We start from the raw sequence: 15,618 nt of genomic DNA, 5'->3' as shown, positions 1-15,618 counted from the left end.
CAAAACCATGAAATAGTCTTTCATGTATGAACCCTTCAGTTTCTTCAGCCATTCTGCAGCCATCTTGACTGAGCCTTCACAATCACATCTTTGGTTCCCCATGGACACTTTCCACCCCTCCAGCACAAGTTAGGCAGGTCGTTTTCACCTACAAATGGTGTGCAACCAAGAGGTATGCAAAGTAGTTCTAACCTCATTCAAGGATTACAGTTCCATGGTCTCCAGTCTTACTTGGGGATTAAGGTATTGAATAAACTGATTGTTTCTCTGTGTACTTTCTGCTTGGTTTTAGTCTACTGCAATCCCTACAAGCCATCAGCTCAGCAGCTCAGTCAGGGCCGAGAAAAATCCAACACTCATGACCAAAAAGCTCCTACTGGGCAAGTACTGTACAATCAAACAGTGATGTCTTTGAGATCCCTTTTCTCCAACTCATAAAACGATTATATTTTCTTTGTCTAGAAAGCAATTTCTGATAAACAGATGAAAAACACAAATGGCAATCATCTACACAGACCTGGATCTGCAGTGTGCTGGGTTGTGAATTTACTGCACACTGGCTGTTTTGTACTAACTCCTTACAGGAACAGTAAACACTTAACATACACGTAACAGAAATAAGCACATACCAAAGAGGCTTCACTTCTCTATTTGTACTCAATGTGCATCCAGGTGTTGCAGCAGTTCAGAGGGACAGAGTAGCTAGAGTCTTGACATTCACACCTTCTATAGGATTTAAAACTTTAAATTTCCTCAAGCTTCGCACACAGTAAACTACGTTCCTTTATTAGGAAGAAACATTTTAATGTGCAAGAACACTTTATTTAAAATTCATATATATATGGTGCCCTATTGGGAAGATTTCTTTGTCAGCTCTATTTTTACCAATTAGTGATTTCTGAAAGTAATTCTCACTTTGTTTTGGGAGTTTCACTATTTTTTCCTCTGCTGCTTGATCTCTTTTTACCCCTGCTCCTGGATCGAGAGGAGCTCCTGCTTCTGCTCCTGCTGCGTGTCCGACTGTGACTCCTGCTGCGACTGCGGCTGCGGCCTCTCCTCTTCCTGCCCCTGCTGTGGGACCTCCTCCTCTCTCGACTCCTCGACCTCCCCGACCGGCGCCGCCTCTTGTTTTTGCGGCGACTCTTTTTCCTCTCTGATTCCCCATTTCTGCGGTAGGAATGCTCTGGGCTCGGGCTGCCCCTTCTCCTGGACCGGCTGTAATAGTCGTCACGATGGCTCGATCGGTTTCTCCTCTCAGAGTTTTTAGACAACTGATGAGTCCGTTCAGGAGAAATACGTATGTCTCTGTTGGCCTCCCAAAACTCGTTGTTTGGATTTTTGAATACATGAAGAAAGTTGCAGTGTTTCCCTCTTGGACACTTCTGCCTTTCAAACAAGCCTGCAACAGATTAGGGTTTGCCTTTTTATGAACCAGACCTGTTAAATCTCTTTCTTCACTATGTACCAACTGGAAGAAATGTAGTAAATGGAATTTTGCTTCTCCAAACAGAAGAACATGCATCTGACCACCTATCAATTTAACTCACACAAAATTAATTTTCATTGTGTACTTTTCTTGAAATTAGCTTTTTAACAGCTACGAAGATTTTTTTTTAGCTTAGAACAAACTTAACATTTAATTTCATTAAGTTTTATTTACCTTAATGTAAGAAGGTAAATCTAGATAAGTCACATGTTATATTTGCTTCTTAGAACTGTTGATAGTCCAGAAACTGCCGTTGCTTCTCAAGAGATAAATTAGTACTTCCTGGAGTTTCACCTTAAGATTATTATTTCCAAAGCTAGAATTCAAACCTTTTTTCTAGACCATGGTAAATCCCCTAGAACAATTCAGATACTTATGTGGATCTACACAAGCAAGTTAGCACATTTGTATTCCAAACAGAAATGAATAACATTAGGCAGATCTGAAAGCTACAGCCTAATCCCTCTTTCTCACTTCCACGAGTGAGTATTCTTTCAGTAACACATATTCTCTTTTCCAAGACTCACCACATATGGCAGTCTTCCACCTCGTCACAGGACAGAATTCACAGTGAAGCTGTCTGCCTGCATACCATCGTCCACTGAACAGAGCCAGAGCTGCCTGACAGTCCTTCTCCCTTTAAAAAGTAAAAACAACAGATGGCATTACCATCACACAATCATTTCAGACACCCCTTACCAATTTTAGGTTCCCACTACAGTGTGAGAATGAACTGCATGGATGATACAAACACTTCTTATTCATTATTCAACTCTGGAGTTTAGCTCTAGCCCTTGGTAAGACTGTGAGTACTTACGACTGGTACTGGACGTACACATTTCCTCGCAGGTGAGGCTCATAGTTGCAACTGACCTGAGGGGACGGAAACATGAAGTTAGGGCAGTGGAAGGTTTATGCTGTACAGCACCTCACACATTCTGAGATGTGCAATTCTCATTTAAGACAGTTCATCCATATCAACTTAGAGATGATGTTTTTCAAAACACTGTTAACCAAAAAAAAAAAAAAACCACAAAAAAAAAAAAGCCTTTCTGGCTTATGTTTAAATTATGCTTTGATTAACTCTGGGACCTTGGCTTCACTTAGTCCACAAGCAAGTTTGTACTCCATTGTCTTGTACTTGTCTGGGCCAACCATACTGTGCAACAGCCAAATCCTGCTCTGACAACAATTATTAGTTTCCTCATGTGGAAATGAGGGATTCATTACAGTAAGAGACTCTTGAGCAATGCATCTTCACAGCATCCCTTTAAAATGGTTTTTTCACTGTACGGTTCTGAAAAACCTTTTTGGTAATAATTTAGCATTCAAAGTAGATCTAAAGCTCTCAAAAATTAAATCTCAAAAAGCTTGCTAGTTACAAAAGATTCCGATAGGCAGGTCCAAGCAGGTGGAACCCAGTTCTCCAGGACAAACTGTGATTCCAGCCTCTGTTGCCTGCAGGCCTCCTCCAATATCCGCAGCAAACAAAGTTAGCGGCTCCTTTCATCCCTGAACCCTGACTGACCCTCAGGGAATACCTCTTTGTATGCTGGATCAGCAAAGGCCTTCAGCCACAATAACAAGCACTTGTATAATTAAGTATTACAGGATAAGGAGTCAAACTATTTGAGATAAACAGTGTCAATACAAGAACAAGTGAGAATGATTTTGCCATAGACATTTTTGGGTAGGAAAAGAACCCTAGTAATCTAAGGTAGTGTTTTATCAAGATCTTCCAGATTCTGGAGCAGCTTCCCAGAAAAACCAGCCAGAATAAAACCTTGGGCTACACTGGAAAAGTAAGTCAGCTGACAGAGGGGTGTGTATAATCTGATTCTAAATGGTCACAGAGTCTCAGCTCACTCACACTTAAGATCTCTGCAGCCAACATGTTTTTCTGAAGCATCTCTAATGTAGCAAAAATATGCATGAGAATCATCCTGCTGTTGCACAATTGCCTCAGAAGCCAAGGGATGCCACACTAATAGTCACAGGGACCCAAGCAGGTGCAGCTTAGCACACCTGTACAGAACCGTGGTACAAAGCCAAGGACTGACTTTGCTGATAAGGCTTTTCAAGCCATGCTCCATAGGGAATCTGCATTTTGTTTTCTAGTAGAGGACAATTGGCTATTATTCCATGAGTCTAAATATGGAGGGGATGCTTTACTCCTCCAAACAAGTGAAGGTTTCTTACCTATAAAGCTCATTATACAACTACTGAAAACTCACTCCTACTTTTCTCTTGCTTGAAATGCTAATGCCATCTCAGTCCTGAGGCAGCTGCCAGTAGATGAACACAAAAGTAGAAAAGGCACTCTATGCCTCCTGGTGACTGCAGGAAAACACTCAGGAATGGCAAGCAGAAAGGAATGCTGCAATAGATTCTGATACAAGGACATTGCACTATCCAAGCTGCACATTTTTGGGGCAACATGGGACTGTCAGGACACATCATTCATCTCTGAGGTCTCCATTTACAGATCCCTTTTTATCCCCATAAGAAACAACAATATAAATGGGAAAAAATCAGTACAAAACACTGAGCAAACCAAATGCACAAACTAAGGATGGATGACAAATCTCAAGACCATTTATGCAACTTACCTTTCTATAATTCTTCCTAGTGAAATATATGCTATCTTTTCAGTTCATTGTAATCTGATTTTATTTTATTCAGACAGTCCTAAAATGACATTGGTTGGGTGTACACTCCAAATGCATTTCATATCCCCACTATTTCATTCCTTAAGCCCAAACACAGTAGCTCAGATGTATTTATATTGTCTAACAGTCTTAATGGACTCTCTGGGGCTTAGCACAGGATAAGAAAAGAAGGGAATATGAGATAAGTGGACTATTGAGTAGTGTGAATAACGTGCAATATAGAAGCTTTTGTAACACTTCAGAGGAATGGGAGACAAGATTCACCCAGCGGGAGATGGTGCTCTGTAAGAGCAGTGACAAGTTTACAGGTGCCATGAGAGATGCACAGTTTGTTGTAAGGACACAGCACAGCTCCCCAGTGCCCACAGGATTTAGCTGGGGCATGCTGGGCAGAATTCCTCGTAAGGCTCATAAACCACGCTTAGATGCATACCTTGAATTGAACCACCTTCCCCACATTCTGAAACTCGGGGAGCACATCCTCGTAGAACTCCAGGAACTGCTGGTAGGTCTCCTCATCACTGTACTCCAGACTGGCATCTGTGTCGTAGTCGTCTCTGCGGCACTGCTCCATGCCAAAAGTGATGAACATCCCTCGCACGAGCAGCGTCTTGCTCGATGTGGGGTAGTTATGCTTGCGAGAGCACCTGGACAGGTGTAGTGAAGAAAGGAAAGTGGAAACATTGGCACTTTCAGCAGAAGATACACTTGTTGAAGCTTCAAACATTTGTTATTTTCAGTTACAGTTACTATAAAAGAAAATCCATTAGTGGAAGACTAAGATATTTTGATTACTAGGCCATATATTTCGGAGTGAATTTATACATAACCTTAAGGCTTCCTTAAGGCCATTAACACATTCTTGCTTAAGAAAGCAACTTTACAAAAGCTATAGATACCAGTGTCACAATGAGAGCTGAAGTAATTTCTTTTAAGCTACAAGGGTTAATGTGTTCCCATTTTCTGAAGGGCTTAAAAGATTGTCAGGAGTCTTTCTAAAAATACATTTTAAAGCAAGTCCCTGCTCTTCTTTTTGCAAACTGAACAACTTTCGCTGAAGTTGTTTTTCATCATATGGGAGTAGAAAATGGGAATGTGGGAAGAACAGCACATTTAAACCTGCACCTGGATGAGTATAAGTCTGGTATTTTTCCACTTCTAACAGAAAAATCCCAAACCAAAACAAAGGAAAAAACAACAACACCACCAAATCCACAAACCAAAAAACCTACAAAAACCAAAACCCAAACAAAAGAAGAGATTCTTCTAAATCAGTCATATCTTAATCTGCAGCTTCTTGGCAGCCATAAAAGTATTAGATCTCCATCACCATCCATCATATTCAGGCTGCCTCACCAACATGGTGAAATACAGTTCTCCCCTACACACCTTTAGATTCAGTAAGAACACAGATGTTCCCCATGTTTATTTCACTGTGCTTTATGACTCCCATTCAATATATCTCCAAGCAATTGGGTCATGAACTCTCCAACATTTTTCTCCTTTTCATGACATGACCAGGAAAACATCCAGACTAGTCTAGTCTCTTTATGTCACTGGGCAGCACAGAAGAACTGCAGGGAGGTCAGGTCTCAAAATGGGCAACTACAACCCAGACTTCAGCTAGGAAGTTTTTCTGTACCCAGTCAATCAGAAATGGACTCTCACCTTCTGGTTGGCCCCTTAGATTTCAAAAGGCACCCAACAACCACAAAAAAATCCAATCTCCAAACCCAAAACGAAACCAAGAAACAATTTGATGATTATTGGTTTTTTTACATTTTAGAAGCTGCCTCCTTTTGCTGTTCAATTTCAATAACAGCATAATAGAAAAAATGCTGTTCAACTTCAATAATAGGCACCTAATATTGTCTGTAAACAAAATGATATATTCACATGACAGAACAAAAGGAACCCCAAGGAAAATGAATGACCCAAGAATCCAATATTACTGCAAAATATTAGGGTTTGAATTACTGGGGAGATTGGTAGCAGCAAACTCAGCCAGTTTCAGCTTGTTCAGGACATAGTGAGCTTTGACAAGATTCAACAGTTATTTGTTGATAATGCTGGCTCTTAGTTTTTTACAACTTCTTTCAACACATCCTTACCCTAGCTGTACCAGTCCTTCAACTTAAGACAGCACCAGCTGTTAAAATGACCAGATTATGAAGGAAGCAGGTATGTGAAGAAAAAGAAGGAAGACGAAACGGAGGTAGCTGAGATCAACAGGGGTGAAAGAGGAAGGGCAGAATATGATGTTTCTCAGTATTTATTTTCCAAGGGTTATTCACAGTTCAAATGCAAAGTTCAAAGCAAAACTGAGTTTTATGCAATAAATAATCCATAGAAGTTATCTCCATTAAAGATCACTAAAACAAAAATACTGCAAAGACTACAAAGACCCAGATATCTGAAAAAAATGCTGTCTGCAGGGATATAGCTGGTGAAATTTTTATTATGGAATTCAACACATATTTCAGAATAGAAAAAAAAGATGTGAACTTGAAGCTTCCATATAGCTGAATTATCTCATAATTATCCAGAATATACGTCACACTGGAACAAATTTCTCCCAGGATAAAGAAAACTACAATAGCTAGACCGCACATGTTTCAGTGATACAAGTTAGTAAAATAACCTCGTAAGTTTCTGATGAAGATTCATGTAATAAATATCAGAGTCCTTCCCTGCTAAGCTGTTGTTTCTCCTTAGCACAAAAAAAAAAAAAAAAAAAAAAAAAAAAAAAAAAAAAAAAAAAAAAAAAATCAGATTTTCAAACCAGAAGCTGCATTTGGGTCATTATTGTTCCTGGTTGCCAATGAACATATACTCTGTAAACTCATCTATACTTCTGGTTTGCCCTACATCCTCTGGGAACAAGTTTGCCATTTGTTTCATATGACAAAGTCTTTCCTTTGTCAAAGCTGGTAAACATTCTGAGACACCTGACTAAATTGCAAACAATCATTCCCACTCTACTCCTGAATTTGCTGTTCATCTACCACAGTCCTCTTCCATCCCCCTCTTTGAAAGCAGAGTCTGGACTTGACAGCCACTTCCACAGAGGTGCTGCTCATCTCTCATCATCCTGATGAGCTTCTCTGTTCTTCCCTTTTACTACACTTCCCTCCTGACATAGGGGCACCCTGTCAGTGTACCAGAATCACAACTGAATGCATCACACATTTAAATAGTGAGAACTCTGGAAGTTACCTGACAACTTCAGTGTGCAGATTTACCTAACTTACTTTCTTTAGTCCATTTGGGATTTGAATTTGTGCAAATTAGGAAATATAAAGAACTAGCATCTGACATTCAGACCTGTACTAATAACAGAATATATACCTTCTGTCAGAGTATATCTGTGCATGAGTCTAAGCTAAGGAAAACTCAAGTGTGACCAATGTAACCAGAATACACCATCAGTAATATGGCATAACAATAAATAGCTCAATTCCAGCAGGCAGTGCTCGCTCTCAATCCACATCCAAATACACAGAAGTGTTTTATGCAGCCATTTTTCCTCAGTTTGCTTATGACCTAATTAAGTTGCCTCTGTTTTATCTTCCCAACACACTTCTATCCTGGTAAATATTCAATGGATTACCTGTCTCCAAATCGGCAGGAACCTGTTTTAATGTAAAATGGGCAATTTGCTCTATCCTTCTCTGTTCCCAGATTCTCTGGGGGCTCTGGGTTATGCCAGCTCACACCATTCTCCAGCTGTGGAAGAAACATTAAAATAGACAAAAGTTAAAAAACTGTAAAGAAACAGAATGTCAAAAATAAAACTTAACAACTGAATTCACATGCAGTTATGAGCACTATGTTTCTACAAGACAAGGTAAACCTATTTAAAGCATTGTTTTGCAAAGCTGCCCTGTGCTTTGGGTCTCACTTTACACACCAGTGTTGTGGTTTAACCCCCAGCCAGCAGCCAAGCCCCAGAGAGCCACTTGCTCACAGCCCCAAGCAGGATCAGGGAGAGAATGGAAGGGTAACAGATATAAAACTCATGCATTGAAATAAAGACAGTTTAAGAGGGAAAGCAAAAGCAAGGCAAAAAACCAAAGCAAACCCAGGAATTAATTCACTGCTTCCCAGGGGCAGGCAGGTGTTCAGCCATCTCCAGGAAAGCAAGTCCCCACCATATATAACAGTGATGTGGGAAGACAAACACCATCACATGAAATGTACCCCCCTTCCTCCTTCTTCCCTCCACTTATATACTGGACATGATGTCAGATGGTCTGGAATATCCCTTTGGACAGTTGGGGTCACCTGCCCTGGCTGTCTCCTCCCAACCAACCATGCACCCTCTGTCTCTTCACCAGTGTGGCAGTATGAGAAGCAGAAAAGGCCTTGGGTCTGTGTAGGCCCTGCTCAGCAATAACAAAAACATCTCCACATTTTCAAGCCTATTTTAAGTATAAATCCAAAACAAAGCCCCATATTAGCCACCATGAAAAAAATTAACTCTCCCCCAGCCAAAACCACCACAACATGGCAGAGAGAAAGCTGGGACTATTTAATTATTTTTCTCTGCAACAGCCCAAAGCTCAGCAAGTTCATCATTATCACTTTTATGTGCTTCTAGAAAAGGCTAAAATAAAAGTAATCTGCCAAAGGCTAGAATTTAAAAAAAGATTAAATTCACAGTTAACACTGAAAATAAACGTGTCTGTATTGATCATTTTGGGTCATTAAGATTTCTGTAATTCAAAATGGCCTCATCAAGTTGCAAGCCTTGAATGACAACCAAGACACATATTTTAAAATATGTGTCTTGGTTGTAGTCATTCTAACCAAACAATCTGTAAAGCTGACTGGCCCAAGTTCTCATTTTAAATCAACTGAAAATTCTTTTTATTCACAAGCAGCATTTGACCCAGCTACCAATTCTGTTCATGACTTGCAGCCACAATGTTCTGTCACCAGAACAGCCCTGTTATGTCAGCAGTAAATGAACCCTGAACTGATACTCTAATGCAGCCTCTAACATACCACATTTCTGACTATTCCTTTGCAGACATGACTGCTAATGCATCTTGAGCTCTGTGCAGGCAGCAGTTCAGAGCAGTTTCCTACCCATCTTATGAAACAGATTCCCTACCTAAAGAACTGTTTAAGCATGATTTGGAAGCAAATGTAACTCCAATGTAGCTATGGCAATCAATAAACAATGGATAAATAGGTTAAAACTTATTTTTCAGATTCATGTAGTGGTTTAAACAGAACAAGAATCTTCACAAGTTTAACCATGTGACAGGGATAAAAATCCAAATTATTCTTTAAGGCAATCTCTAAGAGTCAAATGAAAACTGCAACTTTCTTTTCTATACACTGCCAGCTTGAGATCCATGCTCTTCCAGGCATCCAAGCAGTCAAGCTTCTCCCTCCCCCACCTTTTTTTCTCTTCCTTAAGGATCTGTGCCCTCCTCTACCACTGAATCCTCTTATTTAGAGCCTGACATCTACTTAAAAAGAGAAGTTTATCTTGCTAGCCAGGACTGACAGATTTATTTAGAATTACAATTCACAAATAAGCCATCATGCACAGTGGTTTTTAACAGCACACAGCAGTATTTCCAGGTTCATTTTGACTCAGACCTCCTGAACAGTCATCAGCATGCACAACTGCACTGCCACCAACCAGCCAGAAATATGCTTAATTATGTTCCACCCAGTAAATAATTGTTTACAGCTCATGCAAGCCACTATATATTAAATTTATTCAGGCCATTAGGTTCTCAAGAGCAGATGGACAGCATGCTAGAAGGAAAACACCGGATGGAAATTAAATTACTTTTCAGTTCTTTTTTCAGAAAGTCTCTGAGCATACCTGGCTTTCAGCTTGATCCAGCATCCTCTGCACAGCTGCCTATAAATGGTGCAAACACAGGACTAGTGAAAACCCTGAGGATACACAAAACATCTGGTTTCTTTAGTTAAGAACCTAATTCACAATGCTCAGTGATTATGCATAATGAAAGTGTGATGGGGTTTGCTCTAAAAACAGGAGATTTACTTTGGCTCTGTAGCAATTCATGTACTACAAAGCTGTTAAAGGATACATCAGACAGACCCTCATGTAGATGATCCCTAAACTAAATGACAGACAACATAAAAGTTTAATTTTCTTTTTTAAAACTATCATGGAACTATTGATGCTTAAATCTATCTCCTGCTCTGTTACACAGCCTGGTTACAGGTAAGTCCATAATCGTTTAGTAGCACGAAATGTTTTAACTTACACATTTTATGGAACACAGAAAAATGCAATGCTTAGTGAGCCTCTGTTACAGCAAGAGATGTAGCTGGTAAGAAACTTAAACACTGTAAGTTAACCATATCTAGCTTTCCAAACACAGGAAAGCAATGAGGATACTCTTTCCCTTCATTTTTCTAAGTGGGCTGAGCATAACAATACCACTCTCCAAAACTGGCTGGACACTACTTCTAATAAATTGCTCTATGAAGTTCCTAGAAAAAAGATATTTTAACATAATCAGTACAAGAAAATATGCTAGGACTGGAAGAGAATTAATTAAATTTTAAAAGAGCAAATAAAAATTAAAAAATGCAATTAAAAATTAGGACCCAGACAGCATCTGGTACTGATCACCAAGGATATCAGATAGTACCCACCCTAATAAAGAAAAATGAAATAGAACAAACAAATAAAACTCCCCAAACCACGCAAACAAAAAAAAAAAAAAAAAAAAGAAAAAAAAAAAAAAACCCCCCAAACCCCAAAAAAAAAAAAAAAAAAAAACAAAAGCCAAAACTAATCCTTCACCCTCTCCAAAAAAAGCCTCTAACCACCATTACCCATCAAACCAGAAAATCTATTGCTTCATTTTAGGGAGGGAAATTAGTTTTTTTCTTGTATCACTGTTAGAACTGGAATAAACTGCTGTTTCAAGACACAGGCAAAACCAATTAAACAACTTGTGCTGCTAAAATGGGTGGCTCTGCTTTTAGCTGGGTAATCAGTTTCCCTCTGGGTGCCTGTCATTGCCCTCTGTGAGCCAATTTAACTCACTAACCCTGTAAATAATAACCCAGAAAAACACAAAGCAAAGAATCCAACAACCAAATAAAAAAGAAAGCTGCTTCCATCTAGTTCAGGGACACCAGTTATCCACTGAGGGCTTGGGCACACCCAGACACAAGGATAGAGGGGAGGAATAAAATCCTGCTGTTATCATGGTTCAGCTCTCTCCAAACTGTATCTCAACCCTAAATAAAGGACACGAGCATAATTTTCTCTCCCTACACTGCAAAGAAATGGACACCTGAACAACAGAGCAAGTAAGACAGGAAATACAAAAACTGCTGTTCTTTGGCATCCCTCATTCAAGTGTTATGTAATCAATGGCACAACCAACTATTAACTGCAGACAGCCACAACTGTCTGCTCATGGCTCTTCTCCTGCTGTGGCTATCAGACACAGCCACAAGACATCTCCCAGTGAAATGACTGGAAACTTTGTGACTGTGGAGAATCTAAAATGACCAGATCCTAGAAAGCTGCAGTGGCAATAAGAGGCCAATCCTCACACTGGATTACTGTGTAGGACATCTTACATCCATGTCACTGAACTTGTAAAACTTAAGATGAATGTATCATTAACATAAATGTTATCAAGGACTCGTATCTTCAATATCATTTTTATTCCACCCAAGGAACTCTGAAAAAAAGATACATCTTGTTGGATGAGTCAGGTAAAGAAGAGCTGTAACACATCTTTTGATTAAGAACTATGTTAAGCAGCAATGTACTTCCATATTCCATATCCTCTTTGGGCATTTTCTTCAGCACTGACTGTGTTTAACTGGGACATTAAGGAAGGATTATCTTTAACACATGATGCAGAAAGTGCACTGGCACAGTACCTTCATATTTACCTGACACAAACAATTACATGCTGTGAACAACCAGATGGGTTAACAGGAGTTACACTTCAGTATATGGACCCCCTCTTTAACACTGAACAATGGTTTAGGAGCTTAGACAGAATGGGTTAATTAATGCATTTGCTATTTATACAAAAATCCCTTTTCAGCATGCATAACTGTTGCATCTGATCATGTCACAGGACACAGAACATGTATATCCTCCCACCACCAGGAATCACCTCTCTCTCTCTCTTCTCCTGTTGCTTCAGCTGTGCCACTTCTCTCTCTTTTCTCTGCTGCTCTTCCCATTCTTCTTTGATTTTCCTCTTTATAACAGAAAAAATAAATTAAGGGACAATGCTTTACAATCAAAGTCAAAAGCACCATGTTGCACTACAAGTCCTTGACCATTAAGTTTTCATCTAGTCAGAAGCAACTAAATCTGACAAAAACCCTTTTAAGAGCTGTTGCTTTCTTCTCTTTTCAATTCTGCTTTTCTATACAAAAGAACAGAGTCTACGCTTTCAAACACACCAGCATCAAGAAAAATGGGCCCATCACAAAATAATGAAAGTTATTACACTAGGCTGCCCTGTTGCCTGGCACAACTGTAAGGTTTTACATCTTTATACCTCTTCTTCCTCTTGACGCTTTCTTGCAGCCTCTTCTTTTTCTTTCTTTAGCTTGAACTCTTCTTGGGCCTTTTCTTCTCTCAGCAACCACTGCTCATGTAGTTTTTGTCTACCAAAGAAACCAGACACCACTTAGACCACCAACTTAAGGACTACCCATGACTGATGCAACTGTCATAAATACAAATCAATGTTGTATTTATTATTACAATAATAACTGCAACTTATCCAATCTTATTTTAAAGAGAAATTTGCATAGGAATCATTCAGGCTTTAGAGGAAAGGACTGTGTAGCCTGACATATTCAATAAAGATTGTGTTTCACAGAATATAGTCAAATTTTTCAAAGTACTAAAATGGAATTGATTACAAAAGTGTTTATTGCATATATGCCATTTTCTAGATTTCTCACCTTTCTGCCTCAAGTTTTTTTTCTTCCTCTTCTTCCTCCTCTTCTTCCACTTCCTCCTCTTCCTCCTCAGACACAGATTCATCTTTTTCTGCAGCTTCTGAAAAAAAACACAATTCAACGCAGCTAGATAACTGCATGCTACAGCCAACACAGATACACATAATGATATCTTTAAAAAAAAAAACAAAAACAAAAAACCCCAATCACTTCTAGTTTCACTGAGAGCACCAAATACTTCAGTTACCTGAGTCCCTTAGTTTGGCAAGAGCCTGCCGCTTTTTTTTCCTCTTCTCCTTCTTCAGAATAGCTCTGTACTTTTGATGGCTGAGGATGAGAGAACATTACTTCTGTTAAAACAGCCAAACAAATAGTTTTTACTGTCATACATGCACTTAATTTCCTTCAGCAATACAAAATCCCACAAACTGCAAAAGTAACAGGCATTTATATAAACAGTAACTCCACAGCAGCATCTGATGTGATAATGAAATCTGTAAATCTGTGGCTGTGCTGTTCAGACTTACACACGGGCAGCAGCAAGAAGATACCACACATGGGGTCTCATCTTTTTTGAGCTCTGCAGTACTCAACATCATCACCAACTCCATGAAATCTCCTTCAGCTCCTGAAACTTGGTCACTAGATAAGGGAGAATAACTTGGGGATCTCCTACCCTACAATTCTGGTACAACTTTCAGCACATTCTAGTCTTTCTTCTACAGGAGCTGAAATTTCAAGTCCTTTCTTTTCTCCTTTGATATGCTCCACAGGCAGCAGTCTCAATGCACAGCTAACAAAACACACTCCACAGACAACGCTCAACTCTGCTCTTCTGCTACAGAAGCTTAGCCAGCCTCTTTGCTTGTCTGACAGCTGTCTACAAGCAGCACCATGCTTCCACTGTGGTTAAAATGCCTCTAATGTCTAAAAACCTTTTCACATCAAGCTCTTTTCTGTCAAGTTTCATTCTATCTTTCCTCTTCCTAGCCAGGTGATAATAGAGAAATAGGAAGAAGGGATTATCTTCTGCTCTTGTCATTGTACCACACCAAATACTGATGGGAGATTAATACCTTCCCCTTTTGGAGTGTGTAATTTTAAAAGATTACACAAGTGTAACTCAGCCAGCCAGAACTTCACCCACATCTCCAATCCTGTTCAGGATTGCTCACATCTTCACCACCTGCACACCTGTGCGTGCCAAGGTGACACCACGGTGCTTGTCCCACAGAGCAGTGTCTCCACTGGGGCCCCCTGCCTCTGACCCGGCCAGCCTGGCCGCTTCTCACCTCGTGTCCCTGCCTGAAATGGATCACATCTCTCAGCAGGTACCCGGGGCTGACAAGCTCCTTCTTAGTTCCTGGGAACTTCTTTTCTTGAAACCCAAGGAAGGAAGGGACGGAGGAACTCGCCTGGGGCTGACAAGCGAGAAGCTCCTTCCCAGTTCCTGGGAACTTCTTTTCTTGAAACCCAAGGAAGGAAGGGACGGAGGAACTCCCCTTCCTCCCGGGCCAGCACAGGAGGAGGTGGGCACACAGCTGATGCGTAAGGAGCAGCGGTGCCCAAGCCGCTCCAGGGCTGGGGTTCGCCTCTCCCTCCAGCCGCACGGCACCGGAGCAAGGCCTGGGCAAGCACCTGCAGACCCCCACCGGGGAACCCAGTCGTGAGCACGGCTGCCCTGGCCCACAGCCCCCGCCCGGGGCTCAGCCCGGGCACGCACATGCCGTTGCGTCCCCGCGCCGCGGCCTCCGCCGTTCCTCACATCACCCAGGGCTGCCGCTTTCCCGGGCGCGGAATGCTGTCCCGCCCCGCCGCAGCTAGGGCGGGCCGGCACGGCGGCCCCGCTGCTCCCGGTTCCGGACCGGGACGGGACCGGCAGCGCCCCCCGCCCGCGGCTCCGCCGCCTCCGGGCCCGCTCGCCGCCCCCAGAGCGGCCGCGTTCCCGTCCCGAGAACCACCGAGCCCAGATCCCCCGTCCCGCCGGGCCACGGCCGCGCGGAGCTGCGCCACTGCCGGGCCCGGCCACGGGGCGGCCTCAGCCGCGGCCGTCGTGCGCTCGGGCGGTCCCGGCCAGGACGGGTCCGCGACTCTCCGCAGGAACCCGCGGACCCCTCCCCTTGCCCCGGGGGGTCCCAGCCCCGGCCCGGCCGCGGCCTCACCTCGGCTTCCCCAGGGGGGGCTCGGGCACCAACATGGGCGCCGCCATCTTGCGGTACCGACGGGACGTCACGTGACCCCGCGGCGGAAGGGCGCGCAATCGGTTCCGGCGGCCGCGCGCGGGGCTGGGCGCGCGCTGAGGGTGGCGGGGTCCGTGCGGCGCTGGGGGCACGGAAAGGGGGGAATGGGGACACGGAAAGGGCGGAATGGGGAGCCCGATTTACCGAACTCCCTCAAGGACCGCAAGCGAGGAAGTGCACAGAACCAGGCTGTCTCGGAACCACAGAACGGGTCAGGCTGGAAGGGACCACAGTGGATCATCTGCTCCAACCTCCCTGCTCGAACAGGGCCATCACA

At 42.2% G+C, this 15,618-nt stretch overlaps 1 protein-coding gene across 1 annotated transcript; it reads right to left on the bottom strand.

Moving 5' to 3' along the window:
• Positions 1 to 800: 800 nt before the first annotated feature.
• Positions 801 to 15,332, bottom strand: ZRSR2 (zinc finger CCCH-type, RNA binding motif and serine/arginine rich 2). Its single transcript, XM_041416499.1, has 11 exons — positions 15,264 to 15,332; positions 13,349 to 13,428; positions 13,105 to 13,201; positions 12,693 to 12,801; positions 12,300 to 12,386; positions 10,001 to 10,039; positions 7,766 to 7,881; positions 4,589 to 4,802; positions 2,304 to 2,359; positions 2,014 to 2,123; positions 801 to 1,399 (listed from the first exon to the last, which is right to left on the bottom strand). The coding sequence occupies exons 1-11, from the start codon at positions 15,308 to 15,310 to the stop codon at positions 912 to 914; spliced, it is 1,443 nt and encodes a 480-aa protein (XP_041272433.1). The 5' UTR covers positions 15,311 to 15,332; the 3' UTR covers positions 801 to 911.
• Between the last annotated feature and the right edge of the window lie 286 nt (positions 15,333 to 15,618).

Source organism: Onychostruthus taczanowskii, unplaced genomic scaffold (genome assembly GCF_017590055.1).
Source record: "Onychostruthus taczanowskii isolate IOZ18803 unplaced genomic scaffold, ASM1759005v1 scaffold52, whole genome shotgun sequence".
Taxonomy (NCBI): domain Eukaryota; kingdom Metazoa; phylum Chordata; class Aves; order Passeriformes; family Passeridae; genus Onychostruthus; species Onychostruthus taczanowskii.
The sequence above is the reverse complement of the archived record's forward strand: the minus strand, read 5'-3'. Positions and strand labels throughout refer to the sequence as shown.

Bases quoted from the DNA above. Each gene is read 5' to 3' on its own strand.
- ZRSR2 (XM_041416499.1), bottom strand. From the start codon at position 15,310: ATGGCGGCGCCCATGTTGGTGCCCGAGCCCCCCCTGGGGAAGCCGAG. The intron at 13,429-15,263 runs GTGAGGCCGCGG...TCTCATCCTCAG, and splicing joins CCCCCCCTGGGGAAGCCGAG to CCATCAAAAGTACAGAGCTA. The intron at 1,400-2,013 runs GTGAGTCTTGGA...AATCTGTTGCAG, and splicing joins GTGGAAGACTGCCATATGTG to GCTTGTTTGAAAGGCAGAAG.